Genomic DNA, 11,916 nt, shown 5'->3' on the forward strand with positions numbered 1-11,916 from the left:
AGCTTTAAGACACAGAGACTAGTTTGGTTTAGTTACTGGATGTGTCTGGACCTGTGTATTTGTTAGTAATGTCTTTGTGTGTGTGTTGTGTATTACAGCAGCAGAGTCCGGTGGAGCAGCGCTACAAGGAGCTGTTGGCCCTGAGAGACGAGTACTTGAAGAAGCTGGAGGAGCTCCAGCGGTCTGACTCCTCCCCTTCCTCCCACATGGCTAACAGCCCCTCCCCCAACACCTCCTCCACCTCCTCCACACCGTCACAGCAATACACACACCTACAAACTCCCCTCTGAGGGCTGGTGACACACACGCACACTCAGATATACCTGTTGACTTGCACTTACGTCGTCTTCACTCTGTTTTCTGTCAGTCTCTCACGCAGGGAATTAATTAGTGTTGTCCAGTCCTAACTGTGGATAACAGAGAATGCTAATACGATTTAGATTTGATGGTTAATTCTAACACCGTAGTGGTGATGATGGTGATTTATGCAATATGTCACAGTACAGCCTTGTCACAAAACTTTTTTACACAGACACTCATCATTCAGTGAAGCCTTAGACATTCAGTGGCTTTCAGTCCAAGGGCTTGAACACACAGGACAAGCAGTGGATGTGTAAAAGTGTACAGGCAGCAGAGCAGAGCCAGAATTATTTGTCTTCTCTGTTTGTTTTACTCTGATTTAACAGAAAACCCACAAGGATAACTTGCTGTTGGTTATTATTTAATCAGATAACTACAGAACCATACATATACTATAGAATCAATGATGAACTCAGTACCAATGATTAAACTGTTGTTTAGTGCAAATACTCTTTATCTTGGGAGTAGTGGTTTGACAAAATAATCTCAACTCAAGGTCTGTTTACTCCGAATATGCAGTTGAAAGCTCCACATAAAGCTGGTACATCAGCCTGAAGTTACAGTCATTTTGTCAAATGTAGTGTTGTTGTCCATTTAAGGAACACCGGTTGATCTCGTGCTTCCAGTACAAAGACATGTCTGGAACGTAGCTGAGCCTATGCTAGCTGCTGTCTCACTTAAACTACGACTGTATGCACAGGGAACTATTAGCCTAGCCCAACTCAACTGCACTCATCACACATACTTGCCAAGCAGCACATATAAATGGCATTAGTTCTAGTGTCTCTATACAGTATCATTTTATTAATAATGTGTAATCAAAACATGCTGGCATATATAAAGACAGTGAAAACCAATACCAAACCTAGAACCACACCTTTACAGGTACTTATAAGTTGAAGTTCAAGGACGCTCCAGGTTCCAGGTTGGTAGGTTTCTGTGGAAAAGTGGATAAGTGCTATTAGACACAGGTAGAGGAATACCAGTATTTGCCTTTAAGACTTGTTGGACTCATTGAAACAAAATCCACTAACACTCAGCACTGAAGTAGTATGTCATGTGACATGTCCCTGGCAATTCATCACGTCAAATTTGAACACATGAGAAAAAAACAACAAAAAGGCAAACTTGTCTCCTGGTAATGGATAAGGAGTCAATCCCATTTTGAGCAGGTGTACCCATGTTTCAAAACCTGCATATACACGCTGATTTTGGTGTAAAATGATATTAGATCTGTCTTTGACAGCCCAGGTTTGACCTGTGTCCTTCTACACAACTGTGCTGTCCTGTGTGTACTCAAGATGTTCTACAATTCTCATTTTTCACACTTCCTACTTGCTGCAGTGCTACTGAGTGTTGCTCTGTCCTTTTGGAGAATTGATTTAGAACTGCTGCAGAGCTAATGCAGCAGGGTTAGAGGCTGGGAGCTTCTACAGTGGATTTCACTGTACATTTCCAGCCAAGTGTATATATCAAGTGTGTCAGATTTGGATGGATTGATGTGGGATTTGTTGCTCATTTAGCTGAGGATGAAAGCTAGAGCTGTCCCTGTCACATATTTTTTTGCCACTGCTATCCGCTGTGCTCACCTAAGCAGTATTTTCCAGCACTGAGAGCAAATGCAGTTCTAGCCAAGAAGCAGAGTTTGGTCAGAATGAATCAGTAATATAGTTTTTATGAATGCAGCTTTGATACAGTTTGTAATATTTCAGGTGCTCAAGATAGTGTAGGGAAATGAAGTGGTGCTGGCCTCTGATCCTGAATCACTTCTTTGACTTTCATGCTCTCACTAAAGACAGACCCCAGATGGAGATATCACCCAGGTCCATGATAGCCATACCATGCCAAGATGTTTGTAACCAGCACACGGATTTAAGGACAGTGAGCAGAAATAAACCACTTCCTTCTCACTCCCACTTCAACACACTGTCACAGTTTGATGTCAGGACTCTGCTAGGTGACACTTAGGTCTGTCTTAAATCAGACTGTTTCTAGATATTCTATCCACCAACACTGGAAAGTCCTATGTGCCTTTTGTACAGGTGTTGGCTTTGTGTACAACTGTTTTTTTCCCCACACTTCAAAACGTTTTTACATCAGAAAGGAACATTTTAGTCAATGTGTTTTTTTTATTTTCTATTTACATTTGCCAGTTATCTAATTGGATTAGATAGTCCAACTTGTTTACAACAGCTTGTTTGGTTTTCCGATGGCTCATATTTCCACACTGTTGGACACCACATTAAAGATTTGTGTTACAAATTGTTTCCCCAGATGTAGGCACTGAAATCTGTGCAAAGATAAGGAAGATAATTAGGGCAACTGTAAAAAGAAACGTCAGAATTTTGATAAGTCAGAAAAAAAGATTTGTTTCCAGTGGCCCTGATCTCCTTTTTTTACAAACATGCTGTCATCTAGCAGGAATGATATTAACAAAGTTGTATAATTAAGGGAAATTTACACGGAAAATTAATTGTTGACAGTCATTTTCACATAGTAAAGCAACAGAAGATATTTTTTGCAAAAAACAGATGAAATGCCATTGGAATGGAAACATTGATAATATGTCAAAATTATACTGTACCAGGTTCAGTTTATGACTATTAGTTATGTGATTAGCTTAGTAACTAGAAGATTTTGGCGTATCTCATGATTTTGATTCACTAATATGACCTAGTATCTCATAATTTGGGCTTTAATAAGTATACATTTAGACTTTCAAGATTTTTTTAAAATTTTAAAATAAAATAAGTGGCCAAGATTGAGAAAATGGTGACCTACCTCATAATTATGACTTCATATTTATTAATTCTGATTCACCATGAGTGTTTTACTATTTACATACACTGAACAAACATATAAATGCAACACTTTTGTTTTTGCTCCCATTTTTCATGAGCTGAACTCAAAGATCTAGATCTAGATCTCAAAGATTGCGTTTATATTTTTGTTCAGTGTATATCATTATACTTTTTCTTTAATAGACTTCATAAAGTTCCCCCAAGAACACATGAAAGCCAACCTGTCCAAAAGGCACATGCTTAATTTATTAGTTGTCTCTTAGGTTTTGGGGTGCTGTCATGGAGCTGATGTCTACAGAGCAGGTTCGCAAAGTCAAACTCAGGACATCGCATGGACAACTGCGTGTGTGTGTGTGTGTGTGGGGAAGAAGCGCTTTGAGGAATTTTTTGAGGAATAGCCTGATATAAGGATTTCGCTGCTAACACAAAAAGGCGCCCATTTTGGTTAGTTTGAAAACAGTTGACACAAACTCAAACAGAAAAATAATGGCCAGCATGCTGCTAAAATATCTCTCACAGATGTATGTACTGTATCATTCAGTCTCTCAACATCTTGACAGGACTGTTTATTACAATCACTCTAAAGTTGAGGGTCTTTGCCACCGCATTTGTTCCGTCAGCATAATTCTTCATTTCCACTGTACGGTAAAGCTCAGCTCAACTCACTTGAGACCGTTCCATTTCGGTTTTCCATTGCCAAAAGTTGTGCATAGTACGTGGTACTTTTTTTAGGCATCACCTCGGTAAAGGTTCCAGGCAAACTGTGTTTTTATTCATCACTGTTTTGTCTTGCTGCCTTCAGCTTCTCGGAACAAATTTGTTACTCCTTGCTGTATATGGAAATATGGATTTTTTTCCCGGGTAATGTCTATAACTGTTCATTACCTGTTTCCCCTGGCCAGTACCAATAAGAGCCTATCATGTCACATTTTTTTATTTTAAAAAGACATTTTCTAGCCGGTAGTTTATGCACACTTGATGGTAAGAAAAGCTAAGATCTAGTGAGCAAAGATGGATGATTTAATATTGTTTTTTCCATAACTCTTGTAACCTTGTAGAAATTGTGTTTTCTTCATTTTCTTCTTGTTTTGCTTTTCTTCTTCTTCTGTGTTTAATGGCAGATTACAAATCACCTTTAAAGGTGCATACCGCCACCTATTGGAGTGTGTATATGCTATTATTGGCTCTATTATCACCTATAATTTCTCAGATACCAATAAATAGCCAATAATATACATTTCCCAATATCTGGCCTGTCATTTATCAGGTTGATATACTGTATATTGTCCTGCCTACATTGAGTGGGTACTCTGCAGTGGGAAACGAAATTGAGAAAAGTACCTTTGAAGTGAGTTGAGTGGAGTCGTACCATGCAGTGGAAACGGGGCATAATGAGTAATGTCTGGTAGTTCTCAGTCTCTGGCGCTTTTTCCCAACCTTGGCCACCTGATGAATAAGTGGCTCTTGATAGCTGGAGTAAATTCAGCTTTCAGTGCGATATTAGCACCACATCAGGCAGCACATCATAATGTGTCAGAGAGAAATTGTCAAAATGTCAAATGCTGTGCAAGGCAGTGCCAGCTATGTGGTCCATCACTGAAAACAGTATAAAACTAACGGATAACTATAAAAAAGCTCCTGGCCTGCTTTAACACTGCAACAGTGCTGTGCTCTGGCTCCAATGGAAACTGCTCAGATTCTTTTGCTCAAACTAATTGTGGGTAGATACATTTGGATCACCACTATGGATCATGCCCACCTGGCACTATATTTGTAACATTTTATAAAAAACCTTCACAAATGAATATTTTGTTATTTTGCCTTTCCAACTGGAGCATTTCCATTGCCAGTGGATTGATAGATACCAAAAATCTTCTTAGCATTGGAATTTTTCTACAATTACAGAAGCATTTTCAATATAGAAAATTTGCGACTCTAGGCAAATCATTTAAAGGTGCACCCTGTGAGGAACTGCCGGTTCCAGATGGATTTTCCCCAATGTATAGCTGTACCTACCTGACCTTCCTTACTACACAAAAGCACTGCAATACCCATGCAGCCTTTCCTATAGGAGATGATGTTGAGAGAGCAGTTCCCTTACCTTAGTGAATTTATAGATACAGGAAAATTGTTCTCAAGTTTATTGTGATGACCTAATATCACTGTTTTGCAACATATACCCCCATATACCTACACAGTGATGCATCAGCAGTCTGTTTGATTGGCATGTCAGCCAGCCCTTCTACTGACCTGGGCTGAACTCAGATTGGACACTGTCCTGCTTTGGTGAACTTTAAACTGCACGTCTGAAAGGCAAAACCCCTCATTTTAAGCTTCTATTATCAGTGCAGGCAACAAAGAATAAGCTCGTGATTGGATGTTTCTTACCAAAACTCTTTATAGGATGTCCACAGGACACAGAATAGGACTTTACATCTGGAACCATTGATTTCCAAAATATCTCCTCATTTTGCTGCTCTACAGCATCCCTGAATTCCTAATTAAGCAGCCTTCCTGGTAGAAGAGAAATTTGAGTCTGGAAGGCTCAGAAAAGCCAGCTCCATCTCCAACAAAGTTTCCCTCACGGTGTGGTCAACTCATTGGGTTTTCTGCAAGTTGGAAGCAACGATTCATTGAGATCATGCATTGTATGTACAGTGTGACAGCTTCAATTGTGAACTGTGAGGTGCAATAAGTCATTTAGCAAAGTGTGTCAGGTCATGTCCGAATTTGTGCCTTGATTCTTGTGAGAATCACCTTCACCTCTTCAGAGAGACTTACCCTAGCTGTCCAAGGTCATGTTTGAGATTGACTGCTCTTCCTGTTGTCTCCATACGTGTTCACAGGATGTGTTGTTTCTATGCTTCCCATACATTGTCTATGTATCAGCCATGCAATGCATTTTGGTAGTGCTACATTGCGTTTCAAGAGACGGAGTAGTGCTCATTCGCATAAAGTTGAGGTCTAGGCATATTTATGGCATCCAGCGTGACTCTGGAAACTCCTGAAAAACTATAAAACCAAACGGTGTGTTAAAATGAAGACTGATTCAGCAACTGCAGAGCTTATTTCTCGCCTAAAATGTTTTCAGAAACACATTTCAGTGAACTATTTTTGTAATATAGGTTTCCAAATGAAATCCTCGAGCAGATAGCCCACAAGCGTTTGCGTGGTTGTCGGAGGGTGAAGCTTATGTTGGTCAAACATACAAAGCTGGGAAACCCTTGCTTCAAAAAATGCCCCTGTGGACACATAGCATTAAAACAAATTTAAATCTCCTGGTTCTTTGTGACAGCCGGCTTGTCACTCTGCCTTCCAGGGTGGACTTTTAGAACTGCTATATACTCTGATTTCTGACAAGGTTGAGCATTGCAGCATTATGGACTTTTTGAGTATAACCCAACCCTTAATTCTTCTAACCCTTCCATAAATAATGTAATTCCAAGGATTGGCCAGATGTTGCTGAAGCTTTGTTTCAACAAAAATATCTGCTAGTCAGTGTAACCACAGCAGACAGTCAAAATGAAGTCTTGGAGTTTAAAGAGAGAATAGGACTTGGCCTACCTGCACGTATGTCAAATCTCAAACATGACTTATTTCTTATTCTTATTTCTGGGTGGGTCTGAGTGGGCAAACTAGAGAATGCAACCTGATTCCTATGTTAACAGAGGTGAATTACCATAGGCTCTACCAAGTGGACTCTTGACAAGTGTTTGACAGCCTTGATGAAAGGGTTGATCTCATTGAGGAGGTTGGTGGGTAAAACAACAGAGACAGAAGTGACAGCAAGAAAAAAAAGTGTGCATCAGTTGGGTGGTTGTGTTTTTAGGGAAAAACAGATGAAAATCTATTTTTTTTTTTATTTTTTACTTTGTACAAGCACCATGATGTAATTACCTCAATCAAAACCTATTTTACTGCCTAAAGTTCTATTGTTGTAAAATACAATTATTTTATGTAGTGTAAAATCTTACAGTTTTATAAAAAGGAGAGTAATGTTGGTTCAGAAGTTGTTGGTATAAATTGTGGATTTCTGCTCCATTGGTTAAATTTGTGTTGTTTTATTTTTGAGGGCATTTTTTGGGTTTGTATGTGCTAACCCGGGATGAAAAGACAGAAGCCTCTGGATTCTGTTCACATCTTCCTCTCAGTTCTCTGATGGATCTTTAGCTTTTAGATGTTGGCTCTGTGGTGATGAAGCTGAGAATTACTCTGTCAATGTTCATTTCAGTTTGACTTTTTCATTTATGTAGGGGATTGTAGTTTGAGGGGTTTTGTGTCATATAGCCTGCTTTTTGATAAATACACATAAAATGTGTTTAAGGATTTTTTGGGCATCAACAAGGGAAGGTGAAATCAGAATACATTTCAAATATATTTCTTTTAATCATGTTATATCTTCTCCACAGTTTGTTGGATGGCTCCTGTTATGTAAATATTACTGATTAAATTAATTTAAGGATTTCTGACTGACTTGCATGTGTTATTCTTGTGTTCATTCTGATTTTTAAGGTTGTCCTTTCTTATTGCATCAACCAAAACTTTGGATGCATGCGAGCATTTTTGGTGAGACGTGTCAATGAAATGAGCATGAACAAAACGTTCCTTGTTTACAACAAAGTTTTGCTGATGATCTCATATTCCTGTCAGCCCTTGGGCCTCATTTATAAAAATGTTCTTAGATTTATACTTGAATTTGGTGTTAAGATAATTTATTTACATCATAAAAGATGTTTAGAACTTAAACAGGTTCTAAGAATCCCATTTGTTACTATAAATCTTACAGTACATGTCTTTCCCCTTACATAATTACGGCACAAATGAAGCTTTAGTCAGAAATAGCCGTGGACTGAAAGAAAAGCAGGCTCAAATAATGACTGCAAGGCTGCTAATTCCTTGCACCTTTAATTGATTATTCCTATCGCAGTTCATTAAGCTCATGTAAAGTTTCCCACAAGCTTATACGCATACGAGTCCCAATCTGCAGTTACTCCAACATAACCTGTAGGACCATCACTTCTTGTCTAGACTAGATTTTGCATAAGAACATTTCCACGTCAAAGTAAGGCTCATACTTGTAAATGTCATGAATAGTAGTTAAACTATACGTAACAATAATTTAGGCCAACACTTGTTATCAGGCTTAAATATTCCTGTGTATTCTCATCCAGCTCATTTGGTTCTTTGAAAGCAATTTGAGGACTGGTTTATCCTATTGTGGGGTCCAAAAGTCTGAGGCCACATTGAAAATAAAGCTGGAAATAACCAGAAAGTTTGCGGATTCAGAAAGTGTCAGAAATCAAACTTTCTCAGCATCAAATCATGCCTAGACTCAAGGTTTCTACACAGACACTTCATGGAACTCTTTACAGAAACTGGATCAGTTGTATTCAAAGCACAAACAAGCACACCCAAAGTGACCATGCCATCAGAAGATCAGTACATCAAGCTGAGTTCCCTGACAGATAGAAAATCAACTATTTATCAAGAATTTGATAAATAGACAAACACAAGACTCCAATCAGCAAAAGTCCTGTCAGAAGAAGGCGTCTTATAATGGTCTGAGAGGACAAGTAGCAGTTTCCAAACCTCTTCTCAGGTAACCAGGGCAAAATGCTTGAGGTAGGCTAAGAAATACCAGAATTCCACAGTGGGTGGCTGAAAATAATCCTATTTAGTGATGAATCCAAGTTAGAGATTTATGGTGTTGGTGTCTGTGAGGAGACGAGCAGGAGAGAGAATGATACAACAGTGTTTCAAACCCACAGTGAAACATGGTGGTGGGAAGATTCAAGTATTGGGCAGGTTTCCTCCTCTGGACTTGGACACCTGCACAGAATTAACTCCACCCTGACCAAGAGGAAGTATCACTCCATTGTTCAGAGACATGCTCCAGCCTCTGGTTTGATCTTTGTGGAGAAGGATTCACACTGCAGCAGGATAATGAGCCCAAACACCTCAAAGCTTTGTAAGAACTACCTGAAGACCAAAGAGTCCTGACTGTCATGGACTTTTTCCTCCACAGTCACCTGACCTCAACCCATTCAACATTTATGGGGGCACTTGAAGAGTGAGAAAGTCAAACATTCAGTGACATCACAAGAAGCTTTGTGGAACATTGTCAAATCATGCTGGGATAACATGAGCCATCAGGTTAGCACAAACTTGTGGAGTCCATGCCAGCTCAGTACATGCTGTCATTATTGGAAAAGTGGGAAATGCTTAATACCAAGATATTCTGAAAGATTTGACTTTTCACTCAAAATGTTGATATTGATATTGAACTGATATTACCAATTGTAATGAAAAAAGAGTATTGTATTACATTTGAAAGGAATTTAAAATAGATTTATCTTGAATAATAGTCTCAGACTATGCAAATAAAGCCTGTATGATGTAAGATGTTTCATATGCAGACAGGCTATAATACCATGCAGTAAGCTGCAGGAGCTGTGTAGCAGCAGTATGGCTGCAGTGTAGCAGCAGTATGGCTGCAGTGTGGCAGCAGTGTGTAGCAGTGTAGCAGCAGTGTAGCAGCAGTATGGCTGCAGTGTAGCAGCAGTGTGTAGCAGTATGGCTGCAGTGTAGCAGCAGTATGGCTGCAGTGTGGCAGCAGTGTAGCACCAGTTTGGCTGCAGTGTAGCAGCAGTGTGGCAACAGTGTAGCAGCAGTGTAGCAGCAGTGTGTAGCAGTATGGCTGCAGTGTGGCAGCAGTGTAGCAGCAGTGTGTAGCAGTATGGCTGCAGTGTAGCAGCAGTATGGCTGCAGTGTAGCAGCAGTGTGTAGCAGCATGGCTGCAGTGTAGCAGCAGTATGGCTGCATTGTGGCAGCAGTGTGTAGCAGTATGGCTGCAGTGTAGCATCAGTATGGCTGCAGTGTGGCAGCAGTGTAGCAGCAGTATGGCTGCAGTGTAGCACCAGTTTGGCTGCAGTGTAGCAGCAGTGTGTAGCAGTATGGCTGCAGTGTAGCAGCAGTATGGCTGCAGTGTGTAGCAGTATGGCTGCAGTGTGGCAGCAGTGTAGCAGCAGTATGGCTGCAGTGTAGCAGCAGTGTAGCAGCAGTGTGTAGCAGTATGGCTGCAGTGTGGCAGCAGTGTAGCATCAGTATGGCTGCAGTGTAGCAGCAGTGTGTAGCAGTATGGCAGCATGTAGCAGCAGTATGGCTGCAGTGTGGCTGCAGTGTAGCAGCAGTATGGCTGCAGTGTGGCTGCAGTGTAGTAGCAGTGTGTAGCAGTATGGCTGCAGTGTGGCTGCAGTGTAGCAGCAGTATGGCTGCAGTGTAGTAGCAATGTAGCAGCAGTATGGCTGCAGTGTAGCAGCAGTGTAGCAGCAGTATGGCTGCAGTGTGGCAGCAGTATGGCTGCAGTGTAGCAGCAGTGTAGCAGCAGTATGGCTGCAGTGTGGCAGCAGTATGGCTGCAGTGTAGCAGCAGTGTAGCAGCAGTATGGCTGCAGTGTAGCAGCAGTATGGCTGCAGTGTGGCAGCAGTGTGTAGCAGTGTAGCAGCAGTATGGCTGCAGTGTAGCAGCAGTGTGTAGCAGTATGGCTGCAGTGTAGCAGCAGTATGGCTGCAGTGTGGCAGCAGTGTAGCACCAGTTTGGCTGCAGTGTAGCAGCAGTGTGGCAACAGTGTAGCAGCAGTGTAGCAGCAGTGTGTAGCAGTATGGCTGCAGTGTGGCAGCAGTATGGCTGCAGTGTGTAGCAGTATGGCAGCAGTGTGTAGCAGTATGGCTGCAGTGTAGCAGCAGTATGGCTGCAGTGTAGCAGCAGTGTGTAGCAGCATGGCTGCAGTGTAGCAGCAGTATGGCTGCATTGTGGCAGCAGTGTAGCTGCAGTGTGGCAGCAGTGTGTAGCAGTATGGCTGCAGTGTAGCAGCAGTATGGCTGCAGTGTGGCAGCAGTGTAGCAGCAGTATGGCTGCAGTGTAGCACCAGTTTGGCTGCAGTGTAGCAGCAGTGTGTAGCAGTATGGCTGCAGTGTAGCAGCAGTATGGCTGCAGTGTAGCAGCAGTGTGTAGCAGCATGGCTGCAGTGTAGCAGCAGTATGGCAGCAGTGTAGCAGCAGTATGGCTGCAGTGTAGCAGCAGTATGGCTGCAGTGTGGCAGCAGTGTAGCAGCATGGCTGCAGTGTAGCAGCAGTATGGCTGCAGTGTGGCAGCAGTGTAGCAGCAGTATGGCTGCAGTGTAGCACCAGTTTGGCTGCAGTGTAGCAGCAGTGTGTAGCAGTATGGCTGCAGTGTAGCAGCAGTGTGTAGCAGCATGGCTGCAGTGTAGCAGCAGTATGGCTGCAGTGTGGCAGCAGTATGGCTGCAGTATAGCACCAGTTTGGCTGCAGTGTAGCAGCAGTGTGTGGCAGTATGGCTGCAGTGTAGCAGCAGTATGGCTGCAGTGTGGCAGCAGTGTAGCAGCAGTATGGCTGCAGTGTAGCAGCAGTGTGTAGCAGTATGGCTGCAGTGTGGCAGCAGTGTAGCAGCAGTATGGCTGCAGTGTAGCAGCAGTGTAGCAGCAGTGTGTAGCAGTATGGCTGCAGTGTGGCAGCAGTATGGCTGCAGTGTGGCAGCAGTGTAGCAGCAGTATGGCTGCAGTGTAGCAGCAGTATGGCTGCAGTGTGGCAGCAGTGTAGCATCAGTATGGCTGCAGTGTAGCAGCAGTGTGTAGCAGTATGGCAGCAGTGTAGCAGCAGTATGGCTGCAGTGTGGCAGCAGTGTAGCAGCAGTATGCCTGCAGTGTAGCAGCAGTATGGCTGCAGTGTGGCTGCAG

At 42.1% G+C, this 11,916-nt stretch overlaps 1 protein-coding gene across 1 annotated transcript in view; it reads left to right on the forward strand.

Annotated features, from left to right (window-relative positions):
• mtm1 (myotubularin 1) overlaps positions 1 to 7,634 on the forward strand; it is a 29,265-nt gene extending 21,631 nt beyond the window's left edge. The window contains exon 16 of the mRNA XM_073474597.1: positions 99 to 7,634. Within this exon, the coding sequence (XP_073330698.1) occupies positions 99 to 290 (192 nt within the window). The 3' untranslated portion in view covers positions 291 to 7,634. The remainder of the gene's footprint in view (positions 1 to 98) is intronic.
• The last annotated feature ends 4,282 nt before the right edge of the window (positions 7,635 to 11,916 follow it).

Source organism: Pagrus major, chromosome 10, assembly GCF_040436345.1.
Source record: "Pagrus major chromosome 10, Pma_NU_1.0".
Classification (NCBI taxonomy): Eukaryota; Metazoa; Chordata; class Actinopteri; order Spariformes; family Sparidae; genus Pagrus; species Pagrus major.